The sequence below is a fragment of the Prionailurus viverrinus genome, chromosome D4, assembly GCF_022837055.1.
Source record: "Prionailurus viverrinus isolate Anna chromosome D4, UM_Priviv_1.0, whole genome shotgun sequence".
In the NCBI taxonomy this organism is placed as follows: Eukaryota; Metazoa; Chordata; class Mammalia; order Carnivora; family Felidae; genus Prionailurus; species Prionailurus viverrinus.
The window spans coordinates 93,308,548-93,326,194 of NC_062573.1; the positions used below are offsets into that span (position 1 = coordinate 93,308,548).

The window sequence follows — 17,647 nt, forward strand, 5'->3', positions numbered from 1 at the left end:
CCGGGACCCCTCGTCGTGCTGGCCTGGGCATCCTTGTTGGTGCCCAGCCCCTTTGCTGCGGAGCCACACCGGCTTAAAAGCAAATAACTTGTTGCAGCCCGGTGCGAGTGGTCAACTGTGGCCGTAGCCTCCCACTGGCCCTGCCTGTGCTGACGGCTCTTCGTTGTTACCGTCCTTGTCACTATGAGCACGTGCCGCGCACCTGGGCCTGTGTTGCTCCCGCGGGGAGCAGCTTTTATTGTCCCGTTAACCGAGGGTCAGAGAAGTCAGGTCACCGTCCAAAGTCATCCTGGGACTCAGCCCTGCCTCTTGCTGCCTGGTGGCTGAGGCTCACCCCAGCTCCTCTGGGGGCGTGTGAATTGGTCCCAGGGGACTGCCCGGGGCCAGCAACCTCCCCGTCTGGGCCGGCATTGGGAAGGCCCCGGCTGCTCGGCTGTGTGTGCGTTTTCTCTGTTTAAGATTCTGAGTTGGTCGGTGTTTACGCCTGGAGGAAAGGACCAGCCCTGGCGAGGGCCCTGCTTGGGCCCCCTCCGGCCCTCCCCAGGCTCCAGAGGGAGGCTCCCTCGAGAGACCAGGCCCCCGCCGTGGAATTAGGTACCTGGTGCCTCACCTCTGGCTCCTCCTGCTGCGCTGTAGCCTCTGGGCGGTGGGCGCAGAGGGCGAAGGAGGGACATCAGGTACAGGAGCAGGCCTCTCCCCAGCGGCCTGTCGGATGCCCTCCAAACCTGCCATCAGACAGGACTTGGGGGAAACCGTTACGTTTGAAAGCCTAAGGAAAGGATTTCTGTCCCCGAGAGACACCTTTCAGGCTCCCAGGAGGCTAGGCTTTCCCGACTGAGGGAAGGCAGGGTGGGAGGGGCAGGGGCTCCTCCGGCAGACACACGTCACCCCCATCACGCTGTGTTCACCATGTCTGGGGTGAACGTGCCCGGGCACAGCCTCGAGTCACCAGGATGTGGCATGTGCACCTGGAGGGCTTCTGCAAACCCATGCTGTGTGCAGGGGCCAGGAGGGGCTGGGAGCAGGGCCAAGGGTGCTTCTGGGGGGAGGGAGGGGAGCTGGCTCTGCTCCCCCCGGGGCCCTGCAGCCCCTGACACCCGTGACCACCTGTGTTTGCAGGAGACAGCAAGAAAGTTGGAGCTGCTAAGAGCTCCCCTGCCCGTCCCCGGATGCCCAGTCCAGCCTCTGTCCGCGGCGGCCTGCAGGTGTCCGCCAATACGCCCAACCTGTCCTCCTGCGAGCAGCCTGTGACCATCCAGAATGCCATGGCTGTGCTTAGAGACCTCCGCCAGCAAATCCAGGCCGGGCTGGAGTTGGCCCGGAGCCACCGCCCCAGGGGAGGGCCAGAGCTGGGGCGGTCAAAGTTGTGGCTGCAGAACCTGGCAGAGAGGAGGCAGCAGGGCCCCTGGAGCACCCCAGATGTCCGGGGCTCCTTCTCGAAGAGTCCTCGGGCCTTAGAGAGGGCTGGCAGCTTCCCCACGGGGCATCGCTGGAGCACCTTGGCTGGGTGGGAGTCCTGTCCCCAGATGACCCGGGCGGCCCAAGGACGGAGCCCCTCTTTCCAGAGGCCTGGGAGCCCCCCTGAAAGGCTGACCTCCTTCCCTCAGCGGCCCTGGAGCGCCTCGGCCGGGCAGCCCTCCCAGCCCCAGAGGACCTGGGCTGCTCGTGAGGACTGGGAGAGCTCTGCCCAAAGCCCGTGGAGCCCAGCGGCCCAGCGGCCGTGGAGCGCCTCCTTCCTGCGCAGCAAGGGCACCCCATGCAGGGGCCGAGGCTCGCTCCCGCCTCCCTCGGAGCCAAAGCGAGCCTGGATGAGGCCGGCCCCCGGGGCCCCCAGGAACGCCCCTGGGAAGGAGAACGAGGTGAGGGTGCCGCCACCCTGCCCGAAGCCCCGGGGGGTCCTGGGTCACCCCTACAGCTCTGAGTCCCTGCGGGAGTTCATGCGCCAGAAGGCGCTGGCCCGGAGGCGACAGGCCCTGGAGGAGAAGGCCTCGGCCCTGCGGGCGCTCGAGCTGAAAAACCAGAGGCTGCAGGATGTGTACAGGAAGCAGAGGGAGGCCGTCCTCGGCAAAGCCGTCCCTGTGGTGTCCCACACGACCCCCGGCATCGTGACCTTTTTTCCGCATTGTGCACAGTCCAAGGTACGCGCAGCGTGCCGGTGAGGACGCGGTGCTGAGTTTCTGACGTCCCCAAGTGCCTGCCTCCCTGGGTATGGTGGGGCTCTGGAGGGACCCCACTGCCTCTGTCCCAGCCCCTAGAGAGGGGGCCCCCTGAGGGCTCCAGCCTGAGACCCTTAGCTCTGGGACTAAGGGACAAGGTCTCAGGGTCTTTTGTCCGAGGCGGGCTCTGACCGTGTTCTCCTCTGCTTTAGGGCCTGGAAGCCTCTGGGAGCCTGGGGCCGCCTGTGCTGGAGTGGAGCAAGGTGACCTCCGGCATGGTGCTGGGGGACCAGGAGGCCCCGGGCAGGTGGGTAGGCAGGTGGGGGCTGCAGTTCCTGGGGGGGGGGGGTGCGCTCCTCCAGGCTGAGGCGGCTTCCTCTGCCCAGAGCTGGTGAACAGGGCTGTCCCGGGTTCCACAGCCCCTTAAGTGAGCCATTGAGGGCACACGATGGCGGGGGGGGGGGGGGGGGGGGGGGGGGGGGGGCGGGCATTGGGCACCTCCCCAGTGTCGTTTGACCACCACCTCTCTCCGCACACACAACATCGCCTCACCCCGAAAGGGAACCCCGTACCCGTCGGCATGGCTCCAGGGCCTCCCCGCGGCCCCCCGCCGCCCCAGGCTGCTCCCCCCCTACAGATTCACGACACTGGAGTCTGGCAGGGCGTGGCCGCCGGGAGGCCACTTCTCTCTTGGAGCGTGTTTCCTGGGCGCGTCCGTGTTGTCGCGCGCATTAGGGTTTCGTTCCGTCGTTATGGCCAAACCCCGTTCCGTGGCCTGACGGCCACAGATGGTTTATCCGTTGGTCAGTTGGTGGACGTTTGGACTGTTCCCCCCCCCCCCCCGCCCCCCAGGCTGCTGTGGTTAGTGCCGCTGTGGATGAATTCACTGAAGGCCTATTTCGTGTCCCTTGTCACCCACCTGGGAGTGGAATTGCCAGGCAACTTTATTTGAAAACTCGGTGTTTGACTTTTCGAGAAACCGCCAGATGGCTTCCCACACCGGCTGCCTCGTTTTGTATCCCCACCAGCGACGGGGGAGGGTCCCAGTTTCTCTGTGTCCAGCCAACTGCTTTTCTGTTTTTCTCCCTCCTGTTTTTGTTTGGTTTTCACTATTCTGAATTTTAATGGAGCCGGGCACCTGTTCAGAAAGCCCCTCCCCGGGGCGGCACCTTAAAGCTCGGGGTCAGGAGACCGCCCCCCCACTTTGCTTGGGGCACTCCCGGGGGTTACAGGTCCACAGAGCAGCCCAGGAGGCTGTGCGTGTTTTCAGCTTCTTAAACTTGACGTCTGGGAACATCCTGAAGAAGATGCGGGTCCCAGGGTGTGCAGCTCAGTGACGTTCACACACTCCGCACCTGCATCCCGACGGAGAGACCAGCCACTGCCCAGGGCAGCCCCCGTCCTCCGCGGAAAGGCCGGCCGAGGGCTCCTGGCCGCCTTGACGTGATGCCCGCGGGTCGGTCCCCCGGACAGCGGGAGTGTGGGCCCTTCATCTTGCTTTCTTGTGTTCTTTTTCCCCTCCACGTTTTAAAGAAATTGTGGGGAAATACACACAATGTAGATTTACTGTCTTTAAGCACATTCACGCTGCCATGCAGCCGTCCCCTCCGTCTGTCCCCAGAACGTGTCCACCTTCCCACCTGTCAACACTGGTTATTTTTAATTTTAATTCATTTATTTTTATTTAGTTAATTTTTTTTTTTGAGAGAGAGAGAGAGAGAGGGAGCGAGTGGGGGAGAGGGGCAGAGAGAGAGGGAGAGGGAGAATCTCAGGCAGGCTCCGTGCTTAACGTAGAGTCCGGTGTGGGGCTTGATCCCACGACCCTGGGATCATGACCTGAGCCGAAATCAAGAATCGGACGCTCGCCCGACCGAACCACCCAGGCGCCCCGTTTATTTATTGTTAAGTCGTAGGCACCCTGACCGCCGTGAAGGGGTATCTTACTGTGATCTGGATTTGCGTCTCCTTGATCACCCGCGATGTTCGGCCTCTTTTTCGTGTGTTTATTGGCTCTTTGGAGAAACATCCCCTCAAATTCTTTGTGCGCTGTAGCTGTTGAATGGCAGGTGTCCCTTATATGCTCTGGGTTCTGACCCTCATGGGACGTGTGGGTTGTAATAACTTTGTCCCATTCTGTAGGTCACCTTCTCACTCACGATTGTGCCCTTGGTGCACGTGAGTCATACGTTTGGAAGGACTTTGATCTGTTTTTTCTTTTGGTGCCTCTGCCCTGGTGTTAAACTCCAGAAATCACTGCTGGGTCTCCCTCACGGCCTGGTGTGGTCCCTTGCTGTATAGACGCGCCCCGGAGCCAGCCCTCCGGGCCATGAACTGTCACCGTGAAGGGACGCCATCGTCACAGACGCTCATCCTGCCTCCTACGCGTTTTGAACTCGCTCGAGGCCGCAGGCGCCAGACCTGACCCTCTCCACCCTCTCTCCCTGCAGCTTCTGCCTGTGTCTGAACAGAGCCCTGAACCGCACTGAGACGCTGGGGACAGGCGGCCCCACGCTGATGTCCGCCCGCTCCTCCCTGGGTCCCCTGAAGCTCCAGGACCTCGCCACCCAGGGCCCGCGTCCAGGGGTGTGCATCTACCTAGACCCTGAGGAGAGCGAGCGCCTGGGCACATCGGGGCCCCCGCACTTCCGCTACAAGCAGGCCCGGCTACAGGCTCTGGAGACCATGGCCAACGTCCTGAAGCAACGGATCGACATCCTGACGGCCAAGCTGCACAAGTCGGAGGCACTGGACCCTCCCGGGGACCCGGTCTCCGACCCGTCGCCCTCATACCTCAGCAGAATGGCTGCGGCCCCCACGCCCACAGCCCCCGTCCACTCCGGAGCGTTAGTGCCCCGTCGGGGCGGAGGGACACCCTGGGACTGGGCGGACACGCAGGCCAGGCCGCCGGCCTCACCCACCTGCTTCCCGGACAGCAGGACGCTGTCCTGGAGCCCTGACTGGGAGCGGCGGCACAGCGTGAGCCCGGGGGCCCCCCGCGACAGCCAGCCCCGAGGTAGGTGGCCACCAGCCCCAGCAGTGGCCCCACTCTCTCCCTCAAGGGAAGAGGCCGATGATGATACCACAGCGGGTGTGTAGGCCTCGAAGGGACGTAGGGGCGGTCCTGGCGGAGCCCGGCCACGGGCTCAAGTTCCACCGGCTGTGGCCTTGTCCACGGCTTGGTCCTGGCGGGTGGAGGGGTGAGGCCTGGCCCTGAGGCTTGTGTGCCCACCCCCCTGCCCCGCCCCCAGAGAGGGGCAAGAAAGCAGACACGGCCCACCGGGCCCCTCCTGACACGGGCCGGGGGTGTCCCCGCTCCGTCCCCAACCGCCGGCAGCTCCTCCTTCCGGGGAATGAGCCTGGTGTCCGTGTCCCCCAAGGTCTCACGGAGAACGGATGTTTGGAGCCGGACAACAGGCTGGCAAGAAACACGGCCTCCTTCCAGGCCCTCCGCCCCTTCATCGGGAGGTGAGCCTGCGCCTTCCATGCGCCCTGGCCGAGCCGCGAGCTGCTGGCTGTGCACAGCCCGTGCACAGGGGTGCACAGCGGTCTGGGTGCAGCTGGGCTGGCGGCGGGGGGTGGTGACACAGTCCTGACCCCACCGTGAGAAGCCCCCGGACCTGGGTCAGGGCCTGCTGGCTCTGGTGCTGGCCAGGGCAGGGGGGCGGGCCCAGAGACCCCTCTCTGGCTGGGCTGTGGGCACTGGGCCCCTGACCCAAGGCCCCGCTGATGGGTGGGCAGCCCCCGGGATGCACCCCGTCCCCACACACCTCTGCACTGGCTGCGGGCCCAGCAGACACTATCGGCCACACTTTCCTTGATGATTGGCGGGCTGGTCGTGTGCGGGTATCTTCCCACTCAGGTCCTGTGTCCCGTGTCTAAGTTCTCTGGACCACCCAGCCACAGACCCTTGTACTTTCTTGCGCTGGCCACCCCCCACCCCCGCCACCGCCACCGCTGCCCGCTGCCCAGCCTCCGTCCAGTCGGTGGACCTGAATAATTACTGCCAGTAGGGGGCAGCATTGGGCTGGACTTCTGGTTCTTGGCCAGCTGCCCGCTCCCCAGACCTAGGGGAGAGGCAAGGGATGGGAAAATTGCCAGACGTGAACCATCGGTGCCCCGGGCTCCAAGGCGGACGCCCCACATCTCCCTGTCCCACTGCTGGACGGCCAGCGGGGCCCCGCAGGGCATTCCCACCCAGCGCACCCCCACACCTGGGCCCCGCGTCCTCCCCGTCCCCCCGCACCCACCCCGATCAGGCTGTGCAGAGTTGTGCCCTGGACGACTCAGTGGCCTTGCTGTGTGGGATCAGGGCCCAGGGCCTTCCCGGCCCCTCAGTGTGTCCAGAAAAGCCGCCTGGCCGGCCCTTCTGAAATAGCACTTGCCGCCCTGCTGGCGTCTCTCTGGTGGGGTCCGAGGATGAAGGTCAAGGCCCCCGTCCAGCTTGTGGCCCCCAAGTTCTCCAGATCCCGGGGCCTGGCCCATCCCGCTGCCTCTCAGGCCAGCTTTTGAGTGCCTGAGTCGGGGAGGGACCACCACCCGCACCGCCGTCCTCTCTCCGCCGGGACCGTGGGGCTCGGTGCTGGCCGGGGACCCAGCCCATCACCAGCACCCACTCCTGCCCTCCAAGGGCCCGTCCATCCCGGCATCTCTGGAGAGAAGGGTGGCGGGGTGCCTGCCCCAGCTGTGTGCCGACCGCTACCCGCAGGCGTCCCTGCACCTCGGGGAGTACTTTCAGGATCCTGTGAGATAGATTCCCGTTCCCACTGCACAGACCAGAAAACTGAGGCCCAGAGAGGTGACTTTGCCAGGATCTCATGGCTCATGGGAGGGCAAGCCAAAACTCAGACGCAGGGCTGGACACAAGAGCCCAGGGTTCTTCCATTAAGCCCGTTCCCTAGTCGAGCGGTTCTCATTCTGTTCCCTGAGAACTCGTTGGAAACACCGAGTCCCGGCCCACCCCCGCCCTCCTGAACCCGGTACGCTAGGCTGGGCCCGGGGCTCAGTCCTGCTGGTGACGTGCTGCACACCCAAGTGTGACAACCACTGCCCTGGGAAGTCTAGGCAGAGGCCAACGAGCCACAGCCACGTGGCCCACTGCCTGTGTTCACAAATAAAGCTTTATTGGCACACAGCCCCGCGCATCCTTTACCTCGGGAGTGCGGCTGCTGTCAGTCATGCTGCAATGGCAGAATCGTTCCTACAGAGGCAGGGTCTGCGGTGACCTGGTCCCTCCCGTCCCCTCATGGGCACGCGCTCCTGCAGCAGCCCCCACCCCGTCCCGGGGTGGGGGGGGGGGGGCTTCCGGATTCAGCCCCTGGGCCTGGGCATTGCTTCTTCTCTCCAGGACCCTCTTCCACACCATCTCCCTTGCAGGGGCCCGGGGCTGCAGAGGTGGGGGCTGGGCGTCCCAGCAACGTGTGGCTGTTGGAGGGCCACGTCCCCCCCGCCCCCGCTGCACGGCCTGCAGCGTGTCCTTAGTCACCCCGGCGCTCCGGAGTCCCCGTGCCGGCACGGACAGCCTCACCCTAACGAGAAACGTGAAGGGAGGCAGAGCCGTGCACCCCGCTGACACAGGCCCCGTCTCCTGGGCTCCTGCTGTCTCGAGGAAAGCCCACCTCCTCCCAATCCTAGGGAACCTCGCAGGCCACCTCAGGGTCGGGGGTTAGCTCGCCCTCCCAGCAGGCAGGTACCGAGTCTAGCCGGCCCGTGTGACCGCCGCCTCCTCGGCCCCCTGGCCGGCTCAGCCTCCCTCTGTGGGACGGGACAGCATCTCGGGGCGCGAGCAGGTAGTGGTGAGGGTTAGGGCTGGTTGTCCGCCCTGCTCCACTCAGGGCCCGGTGGACACAGCCCCTTAGCAGGTGGCAGAGGGAACGACGGAGGCGAAGAACAGGCCCGTGTCCCTCATTCCCAGAGTGGGCGTCTCGCCCCGTAGGGCCCGGGGTGGGAGCAGGCCCAGAGCAGGCACGGGCTTCCAGGCAAAGGGCGTTCTGGTCCTATCCAGGGTGCCCAGCAGTGATGATGGCAGCTGGGCCCCAGCCTTCCGATCTCCTGAAGGCTGCTGGTCCCTCGGGTACCGGTGCAGAGCCCCAGGCTGCCACTTCAAGCTGGGGGACGCTGCTGGCGTGGATCTGTGGGTGCCCCCTGTCCACTGCTGCCCCCCTGGTCCTCCAGGCACGGGCCCATCCCCGTACCCCCTTAGGCCTCTGGCCCTTGGCTTCGGCCCTGGTCACTGTGGGTCTGAGAGCCGCTTTGTTCAGGCCGAGAGAACCCGGGTCCCTGCCCCCCCAGACCCCAGCGGCCTCATACCTCATGGATCGGTCCTTGCCCGACTCCGCTCACGTGTGTGTTTGCGTGTCCCCAGCTCACTCGGGGTGACAGCCATGCTGGACCCCACCTGCGGCTCCCTGCGGCTGGAGATGCCGTCGACCAGAGGGGCCGGCTTGCTCACGCCCCGGACCACGCGAAGCTGCGGTAAGGGCGAGCCCGCGGACAGGCCCTGGGCTGGCTGGTCGGGTGGCCGGGGAGGTCCGCTGGGGACCCCCTCCACTGCCTGATGCTCCGGCGAGGTCCTACGGGTGTAGAGAGAGCCTTTTCTATGTGGAGAGCATCCGTGTATCAGTATTAAAGTTTTTTGGAGGCTTTCGGGACCCAGCTGCTTGCTACGTGCCCCTGCAGCGCCTCGGTTGCGACCAATACTTGCCCGGGTGAGGGCTGACCGTGTGTTTCGTCGAGGGCCCTGCTCCCGGGCCGCCGCGTCCGAGCATCTGCCCGCCCAGGCCTCTGCCTTTTCTTTTGCTTCTGAGAGGTTTTGTCCCTGGGTTTCAGCTGAGGAGACTTGCTCAGGGCCACGGAGCTGGTGCAGAGCAGGGGGTGCGTGGGGCAGCGCCCTGTCTGGTAGCCCGGCCTGGCCGAGGGCCCGTGCTGAGGGGTGTGGGCGGACTGTGTGGGCTGGCTCGGGGCGTGCTCAGGGGTGAGCTGCAGGGCCCTGGCACAGCGGCTGGGAACCGGGACTGAGTGGCTGGGGAGGTGTGTCGAGGGGGGCCCGCTGGGCTCGTGCCCTGGGCCCTCTGGAGGAGGAGGGGTCTGTGCCTCCCCCCAATACCATGGCCGACCCGCTCCCACCTCCTTTGCTTCTTGGTCCGGGAGACTCTCCAGCCTGTGCTGGGGGCTGCGGGGGGGGCCTGACCCCTGGCCCTGCTTCTCCCGGTCTCCCGAGCACCAAGAGCCCCCTAATTCATTTGTTGGTTCCTGTCTCTACTTTTCCAACTTGTCCCCACTGAATACCTGCTGTGCCCGGTGCTGACCTGAGATCTGGCCCTGCCCTCCAGGCACCTGCTCCTTAGCGTGGGGCAGGCATCGGGAAGTGCTCGGGTGACAGCACACGACATGTCAGGTTCTGAGAGAGAATCCACCGGGAAGCCGGTAGAGATTTCCTCCGTGTTTGCAGCCCCAGAAAATGCAGCCCAGAGGGAGCAGCGAGCAGCCCAGGAGTGCCCGGGATTGAGCTGTGACCAGGGCCTGAACACGGGTACCAGCACCGTCTATCCCTTGCTGTCCTTCTGGAAGGTTGGCTGAGCAGGGAGTGGTGGCTGGCTCCTGTGAGAGTCAAGGGTGATCCCCAGTCGCATGGGGCTGGCTGCCTCCGGGCCAGGGTCCTGCAAGGGCGTCAGGCTCTGGCCTTCCCTCCGGAGGGGACAGCCCTCTCTTTACCCCTCAGCCCCACTCACTGTCTCCTTGCTCTTGGGAGTGTGGGGCCACGGTCCCGGAGCCCCCTTGAAAGGCTCCGCCAGGGGCAAGTGCTCCAGTCCCTGCAGTGAGGTTGGGGTGTGGACCTGAAGGCACCTGCTTTGGTGGCTTCAGGGGACGGTGGGGAGGCCCCCCGCCCATCACCTCCACACCTGGGGCCCTGGCCGCCTGGAGACCTTCGCTGGACCCGCTGCCAGGGTCTGGCCACAGCTGCGCGTGCTCTGGAAAGCTGGGACAGCTCAGGTGCCCCCTGTCCCTCTCGACCGTCACATGGGGCGATGTGGGGACTCAGAGTTGAGGTGGAAAGCACTAGACCCTGAGGACAGCCCCCGCGGGGCTCCGTGCTTTTGCCTCTGCTGGGCAGCAGCAGCAAGTGACTCCTCCTGGGACCCGAGGCACGCATGCGCCCCACACACTTGCGCTCCCCGCGCTGTCTGCCCACGGGGGGTGGGTGCGGGGAGGCGGTCGACATCTGGGGGGTCGGGCAGGTGGCCCATGGGGAGGGGCGTGAGAGCACAGCTAGGGGCAGAGAAGGGGGCCCTCTCCAACCCCAGAGGGGAAACCTTCAGTCACCGGTTGGAAGGACAAAATACTTGCATTGTGGACCCACAGCCCCCGTGTGAGCTTTCTCAGCGACTCATTCACGGGAGCGATAGTCGGGGGGCAGCCTGGGCACCGGGGCGAGGACAGCCCTCCCTGCACAGCTGCCCCCTCCCCGCAGGCGCCTCTCAGCCGGGCAAGGGGCTGGGCCTAGTTAAAGAGCGCCCCACGCCAGCCCGCTGTGTCCCCAGGGCTGACCCCAGGGGTCCCACCCACACCTTCCAGAGAGAGACGGGGCAGAGCCGTCACCTTGAGAAATGTCCCCAGTCCCCTGCTCCATGCTCATCTCCATGAGCGTCCCTCCTGGAGCCTCTGAGGCCTGGCGTTGGCCCCGGGATCTGGCAGCTCCCACGGGCCGAACCCAAACAGGCCAGATGCCGGGCCTTCCGGAAAAACCCACTCTTCCTGGCTCTGCCTCCAGGCTGCTTCTCCAGGAGGCAGGGGGAGCAGGACGGGCGGTGGAGTGGAGGCCCGCCCCAGGCTCCCTGTCCCTCCCTGTCCCTCCCGCGTCCCTCCTTACACTCTCCGTCGTCGGGCAGGACCTACCTGTCCGTGGGCGGACTGAAATTCTCTGATGGGGCCTCTTTATCCTGAGACTCTAGGCAGGCCCCCCAGAGTCATTTGAAATCTGCTCCTGCTCCTGCCCGGCGTGGCCGAGAGCAGGATCTCGGGTACCCTGAAACCAAGCAGTGAGCACCTGTGCCGGGCGGGTGTCCGACGCCTCCTCCAGGAAGCCTCCCGGATAGCACGCGGGCTGGGCCAGGTCCTGCCGCTCACCCTGCCCTAGCTTGCTCTGCGGGCCGCGAGGACTCACTGCAGTCCCAGCCAGTGCCCGCCAGGCACGTGTGCCCGGGGAGCATTTGCCGAGAGCACAAGTGAACTGAGCGCCCTGATCGCCCCGGACCGGCCACCGTGTACCCACACATGGGTCTCGCTGGTCTCACCGTGCCTGGGGCCGGGCCCGTCCCCGTGCTCTGCTTATGGAGGAGGGACCTGATGCTCAAAGAGGCACCATGGCCTTGGGCCAGATCTGTGGCAGAGGGGGGATTCGAACCCAGCTCTTCATGCTGGGGCAACGCTGCCCACCGGAACTTTTGAGACCCCTCTAGACCAGTGCTGCCCAGTAGCACTTACTTTCAAGACTCCACCAGCCAGCACCACGTTGTCCAGCAGAAGCTTCTGGGTGGAGGGAAGCGTCCTACACTCTGGGCTATCCAGCAGGGTAGCCATCAGCCACGCATGGCCGTCTGGCCAGTGAAATGGGGCTGGTGGGACCAAGGAGTGGAATGTTACGCTGACTTCCCTTTTGCGGAAGTTAAATGACAGCAACACGCGTGGTGGGGGGCGACTGTGTCTCCACCCAGCGTGGGGGGCGAGGAGGGTCCCGTCAGCTTCTGGCTCGAGGCGGTGACTCCCCGATCCCAGCCTCCTCCCTGAGAGCATGCTGACGACTACAATCATGGTCGTTACACAGCCGTGTCGGGGACAGCTCACTTTCTCCTGGGTCACCGCTCAGAGCTCAGGGGCACTCGGCCCGTGTCTCCCTGGTGACCGTCTGGGGTGCTGGCGTGGTGTGGCCGGAGGTGACAGGGAACACCCCTCCCTGAGCCTTGGAGCCTCCCGGGTGGCCGGTGGGCGCTCGGGCTGGTGGGGCCTCAGGGGTCCTGGGCATCTTCTCCGGCTTCAGTTTCTCTCAGTGGCCACAGAACAGAAGCAAAAGAGGGTTTTTCCTTGTCGAGGGAACTTTGGCTCAGAAGAGACACGTCGAACTGTTCTCCCATTCGGGTCTTCATTTACCACGGAGGCCAGCTGGTGGGGGCAGGGGGAGGGCTGCTGTGTGCTCAGCACGGGTCACACCTAACTGCTCCCCCTGGGGCTTCCGAGTTTCCTGCACTGCCGTGGAAACGCCCAGGAGCTGGTTCGGCCACTGCCCACAGCCTCTGCTGCTCCGACCCCGGAAAGCTGAAGCACACTGGCCAGCGATGACCGAGGAACTCCTCCCAGAGCCACCCACAGACCGGACGCCCTCCTCTGCCCCCTTCCACCAACACCAGGCCCGGAAGACGGGAGGCAGGCCAAGGAGGGAGCGCGCTGGGCCCCCTCCGGCCGTGGAGTCGCCCCTAGAGGCCCCCTCAGGGGGGCCAGCAGCACCAACCTGTGCGCAGGGCCCAAGCCAGACCCTCGGGGGCCACAAAGGGAAAGAGGAGCCCCTGTGGCCTTCCTGATCCAGGCCGGGAGGCCGCGGTTTTCACGCCCCTTCTCTGGAGCAACCCCAGAAACCCCAGGGACGCCTGGGGCCCTGTGCCTCTGTGTTAATAGGCACCCGCCCGGCCGTGACCATTGTTACGGTGGTGACCGCTGCCATCCGGCCAGCCTGTGTTAGGTCACCCCTCCAGCAGGAAGGTGGGAACCTCTGTTTGTCCCACCGAGGCTCTGAAGGGCTAGCGATTTGTTTTAGGTCGCCAGGGAAGGCAGGGTGAGCCCGGGTCTGCTGCTGGGCTCCGACTCACCATCTCTGCAGACTTGGGCACGGCTCCCCGGGGGAGTGCGGCTGAGGGTCAGGCCGAGCCAACCCTTGGGGCCGTCGAGGAGACGCAGGAGCTGTCTGCCTCCTCCTGCCACGGGCAGCCCTGTCCTGCCCCCCCTGGACGCGCGGGAAGGAACTGTCGTGCTGGGAGTCTCCCTGCCGGCCACTTACCTGCCCCTTCTCTGTGGCTTCCACAGGTCAGCATTCCGGGCACCTTGCCAACATCCCCCAGAAGTCCCTGGGCTTTCTCAAGTCACTGAAGGTGCGTCCCACCCCATTCTGCCAGGCCGATGGCAGCTGTGTCCCCTAGAGGTCTGCTTGGGGCGAGCTGGGAGCAGCCCTCGTCCCCCTGAGGCTGAGCGAAGGCCCCAAAGCAGGCAGCTGTAGAGTGTGAGCGACGGCTCTTCCGCGGGGGAGGCTGCGCGGGAAGGAGGGAGGGGACAGGCAGCTCAGGACGAGGACCGCCTCAGCCGAGAAGGGGAGCAAGCCGCGGGCTGGGTGGAGGCCTGGCCACGAGTGGGGGCTTTCGAGCCCCGCCCCCGAGAAGTGTCCCGTTCCCCGCGATGGCACTGCCTGCCCTCATGGGCTCAGGGCTTTTGGAGAGCTGTGGGGGCAGCAGTCTGGGCGCCCCCCCCCCCATCCCCGCCCCAGGAATCCTGAGGCTCGGCCCTCCCTGCAGCTTGACCAGCAGAAGCGGAAGCAGGCGTTGGCCCTTCTGCGGCAGCGGGCGAAGCGGGAGGTCTGGGAGACACAGAAGGCCCTGGACGAGCTGCTCTTCAAGCACCAGGTGCAGGTCAGGCACGGACAGGCCCCACGCGCGGCCCTTCCCAGGTGGCTTCGCTCTCTGGCTGCGTGGGGGCCACCTGCCTTCACGGAAGGTCGAGGCGGGGAGGGTGCAGATACAGTGCCGCCTGAAATGTGAGCCCTGCCGGTGCCCAGAAGAGGAGGGGGCAGCTACGGCCAGAGGCCAGCTCAGTGGGTTGCACACAGATGCTCACAGGACATTCTGGCCCACCACTGACCTGGGGGCACCTGGCTGGGGGAACAGATGACCGCCCGCGCCTTCCACCCGCCTGTGTCCCCGGTGGCACCAGAGTCTTGGGCTCCCTGTTGGAGCTCGTGAGCTGATATGTGCCGGAAACTCACAGCCCTGGCAGGTCGGCCGGGAGGGGAAGGGGACCCACATCTCCAACCCACCTGTGCCCGGCCCCCCTGCGTTCACTGGTCGGGATGGCCCCGGCCGATGTCCAGGATCCGCTTAGATGTGATGGGCTTTCTCTTCTCTGTGTCTCTGGTCCGGGGGCTGTTGGGATGGACTCACGCACAGCACATCTGGGGAGGCATTCCCGGGAGGGTGCCCCAGCCTGGGGAAGCACGTGCACATGCACGTACACGCATGTGCCTGTGTGTGTGGGCAACATACACACCCGGCCCCTGCTTCCTTTCCTTCCCTCTTTCTTCCCAGCACCACAGCTGCTGCAGCTGAGAATCAGGGCCCTGGCTCCCGCTGTCCTTCATGCAGCCAGCCCCCCCCCCCCGCCCCCGGGCCATCTGAGACCCCCCAGCTTTGGGGTGCTCCAGCCCCGGCCTTGCTCTGTGTCTGCCGGGCACCTGCCACCCTCCCCCACCCCGCCACGTCCAGCCCTGTCTGGGGGGCAGGGAGGGACTGTCAGCCTCGCGTGGAGGCCTCTGAGGTTGGGGCCCCCACCACACACCCCACCTTCCCGTTCTCACAGCAGCTGATGGGGAAACACTCCACCGAGGCCAGGCCGAAACCGGCTTCGGAGGGGAAGCAGCCACAGGTGTGCGGAGGTCTGGAGCCAGTGACTTGTCTGAGCACCGTGACAGCCAGACCCAGGTGGGGCCCGAGGGGGGGCGGCTGGCCGCCGCCACCTCCCAGCATAGAAGAGGGCGGGCAGGGCGTCTGGGACAGGCTGTGTCTCCAGCGCATCTCTCCCCCCACCCCTCCCCAGATCGCACCCAGCCCAGGGCAGAGCCGCGGCCGCGCCCTCCCAGGACCCCCGGGAAGGACAGCAGAGTCGGGAGGGCAAGTCGGCTCCTGCAGGTAAGGGTCTTGCAAAGCACACACGCGGCGAGTGCCCGGCCGGCAGCCGTGGGCAGAGGGCCCCGGACGGCGGCGGGCGAGGGCTCGTACGTACGGCCCAGCCCTCAGTGACAGCAGACCGTCCCGGTGCCCTGTGCACCTCACCCAGATCTTTCCTGAACTCCACCGTAGTTCCTTATGACCGTGCTGTGGACGCTCGGTCAGCTTTTAACCAGTCCGTGCACACCCGTTCCGGGTGCTCGCTCTTGCTTTGTGTAGACACCATTCCCGCCCCGGCGTCGCGCCGTCCTTCTGCCCGGAGGACCTCCCCTAACGCTTCCGGACAGGAGGGGGGGGGGGGCGGTGGCGACATCTTTTAGCTTTTGTACGTCTAAGGACAAACTCATCGCATCGGTGTTTCTGAAATACCCTTTGCGGAGTGTAGCCCAGGCGGACCGTGTCTCCCTCCGGCTGGCAGTGGCGCCCCGTCTTCTGGCCGCGTTGTTTCGCACCGCAAGCCTGCGGTCAGTGTCGCTGTACTCCCGCGCACGCTGTCCCTTTCCTCGGCCGCCTTTCTGGCTTTCTCCTCGTTACTGCCTTGCGGCTACTTGATGTGATACGGTTGCGTTCGGTTTCTCTTTAAAAGGCTCTCGTGCTTGGGGTGCGTGGCGATCCGGGCACCCGAGGGTTTATCGTTTGCCTCGTGCCTGGGAATGTTCGGCCACGGTGTCGTCTGTCTCCTGGCCAACAAGCCTCCACTGGCAGGGACATCAGGACACCTGAAGCCCCGTGCTCGCGAGGCTCTGTTCTGTTTGATTCTTTTTTTTCTTCTGTGTTTCCTTGTGGAGAGCTCCGACTGCCATGCCTTCAAGTTCATTACTCTTTTCTTCTGTGGCCACTGATCTGTCATTAATCCCATCTGGTGTCTTTTTCCTTCTCAGGTATTTGGGCTTTCATTTCTAAAACTTCCACTTGGACACTTTTTTATATCATCCCTGATTCTACTCAACTTTTTAAATATATAGAACACAGTCACAAAAGCTTTTAAATTTTTTTTTAATGTTTATTTGTTTTTGAGACAGAGAGAGACAGAGCATGAACAGGGGAGGAGCAGAGAGAGAGGGAGACACAGAATCCGAAGCAGGCTCCAGGCTCTGAGCTGTCAGCACAGAGCCCGACGCGGGCCTCGAACTCACGGACTGTGAGATCATGACCTGAGCCGAAGTCGGATGCTTAACTGACTGAGCCACCCAGACACCCCGTTATAACAGTTTTTAAAGGCCTTCTCTGGCTAATTCTACCGCCTGAGTCAGTTTCTACTGACTGTTCTCGTGATAGGTCGTGGCTCTGCTTCCTGTGCCTGCTGAACATTTCGACTTTTACCTTGCCGGGGGGGGGGGCTCCGCACACAGTTGTGAGCTTTGTTCTGGAACACAGTTACTTGGATGCAGCTGGAGCCTCCCGGGTGTTGCTTTCCTAATTTGTTAGGTGGGTTTGAAGCAGGTGTCCCCCTGGGACGGAGGCAGGACCTTCTGTGCGCTCTGCCCTGAGACCCGTGGAGCGTGAGGTTTTCCAGCCCGGCTGGCAGAGACAGGCATGGCCCCCAGGCTCTGATCCTTCCCGATGCTTCTCTCCCCAGCGTGGGGAGCTTCCTCACATGCTTTCACCAGCCAGTTCCCACTGAAGGCTGAAGTGGGGGGCACTCCAAATCTCCAGGTTCTCTTGGCGCAGCTCTCTTCTCCCTGGTCCTTTTTCCACGAGCTTTATATGCCTCGGTCTCTCCAGACTCCCAGCTCCATCTTGTCTCCTCTGGGGGTCTGACAGGCTCTGCCTCAGTTTCCCCTTCTTGCGGCGGAGCCTAGAAACACTCTCAAGGCAGTCAGCTGTGACAATCAGGGGTCTCACCTAACTTGTTTTCTGTCTCTCAGGGATCACCGTGCTATATGGCCTGATGTCCAGGGTCTGGAGAATTGTTTTTTCATATACGTATTGTGAATGTTCATATATGTGTACATGCATATACATAAGTGATTTTTTTGTTTTGTTGCTTTTTTTACTGTTTATTTTTGAGAGAGAGACAGACAGAGCATGAGTGGGGGAGGAGCAGAGACAGGAGACACAGAGTCCAAAGCAGGCTCCAGGCTCTGAGGTGTCAGCACAGAGCCTGACGTTGGGCTCGAAGTCACAAACTGTGAGGTCATGACCTGAGCCAAAGTCAGACGTTTCACCGACTGAGCCACCCGGGCGCCCCGATTTTGTTGCTTTTTAAAGTCATTTTTAGCGGGACAGTAAATCCACGATCTGATCCCTTTTACTCTCTCGGCGGGAAGCACAAGTCCTCAAATTAACTTTCTAAAACCATAGAGTCTTTTTCCATCCACCCAGCACAGAAGGACAGCTAGTAGCGGCCAATGCCAAAAGAGCTGCTTAAGCCCGGAACCTGCTGCCTCCCCACCTGCTGGATGCCGGACCTCAAGGGGTCACGCTCTGGCTCTGGGCCTCGGTCTCGGAAGTGAAGCCGCGGGACCAAGTCATTCCTGAGGCTCCTCTCCCTTGGGTCTGGTCCTTTGTATG

The 17,647-nt window shown here is 64.0% G+C and overlaps 1 protein-coding gene and 1 long non-coding RNA gene across 10 annotated transcripts in view; one reads left to right on the forward strand and one right to left on the reverse strand.

The window, feature by feature from the left end:
* Nucleotides 1-17,647, forward strand: part of CCDC187 (coiled-coil domain containing 187) — a 38,002-nt gene that overhangs the window by 6,999 nt on the left and 13,356 nt on the right. For 4 of the 9 annotated variants that reach the window (XM_047829052.1, XM_047829048.1, XM_047829045.1 and 1 more), the window contains exons 5-15: nt 460-594; nt 1,120-2,138; nt 2,369-2,463; nt 4,604-5,169; nt 5,534-5,621; nt 8,518-8,627; nt 9,604-9,684; nt 13,227-13,291; nt 13,709-13,822; nt 14,766-14,887; nt 15,003-15,094. In XM_047829052.1, coding sequence (XP_047685008.1) covers nt 460-594; nt 1,120-2,138; nt 2,369-2,463; nt 4,604-5,169; nt 5,534-5,621; nt 8,518-8,627; nt 9,604-9,684; nt 13,227-13,291; nt 13,709-13,822; nt 14,766-14,887; nt 15,003-15,094 — 2,487 coding nt within the window. The remainder of the gene's footprint in view (nt 1-459; nt 595-1,119; nt 2,139-2,368; nt 2,464-4,603; nt 5,170-5,533; nt 5,622-8,517; nt 8,628-9,603; nt 9,685-13,226; nt 13,292-13,708; nt 13,823-14,765; nt 14,888-15,002; nt 15,095-17,647) is intronic. The other 5 variants (XM_047829050.1, XM_047829053.1, XM_047829046.1 and 2 more) reach the window with 5 other exon arrangements.
* On the reverse strand, nt 8,621-13,339 carry LOC125149912 (uncharacterized). The gene is made up of 3 exons (XR_007146095.1): nt 13,201-13,339; nt 11,637-12,311; nt 8,621-8,725 (listed from the first exon to the last, which is right to left on the reverse strand). It is a non-coding gene; the product is annotated as an uncharacterized LOC125149912 (long non-coding RNA).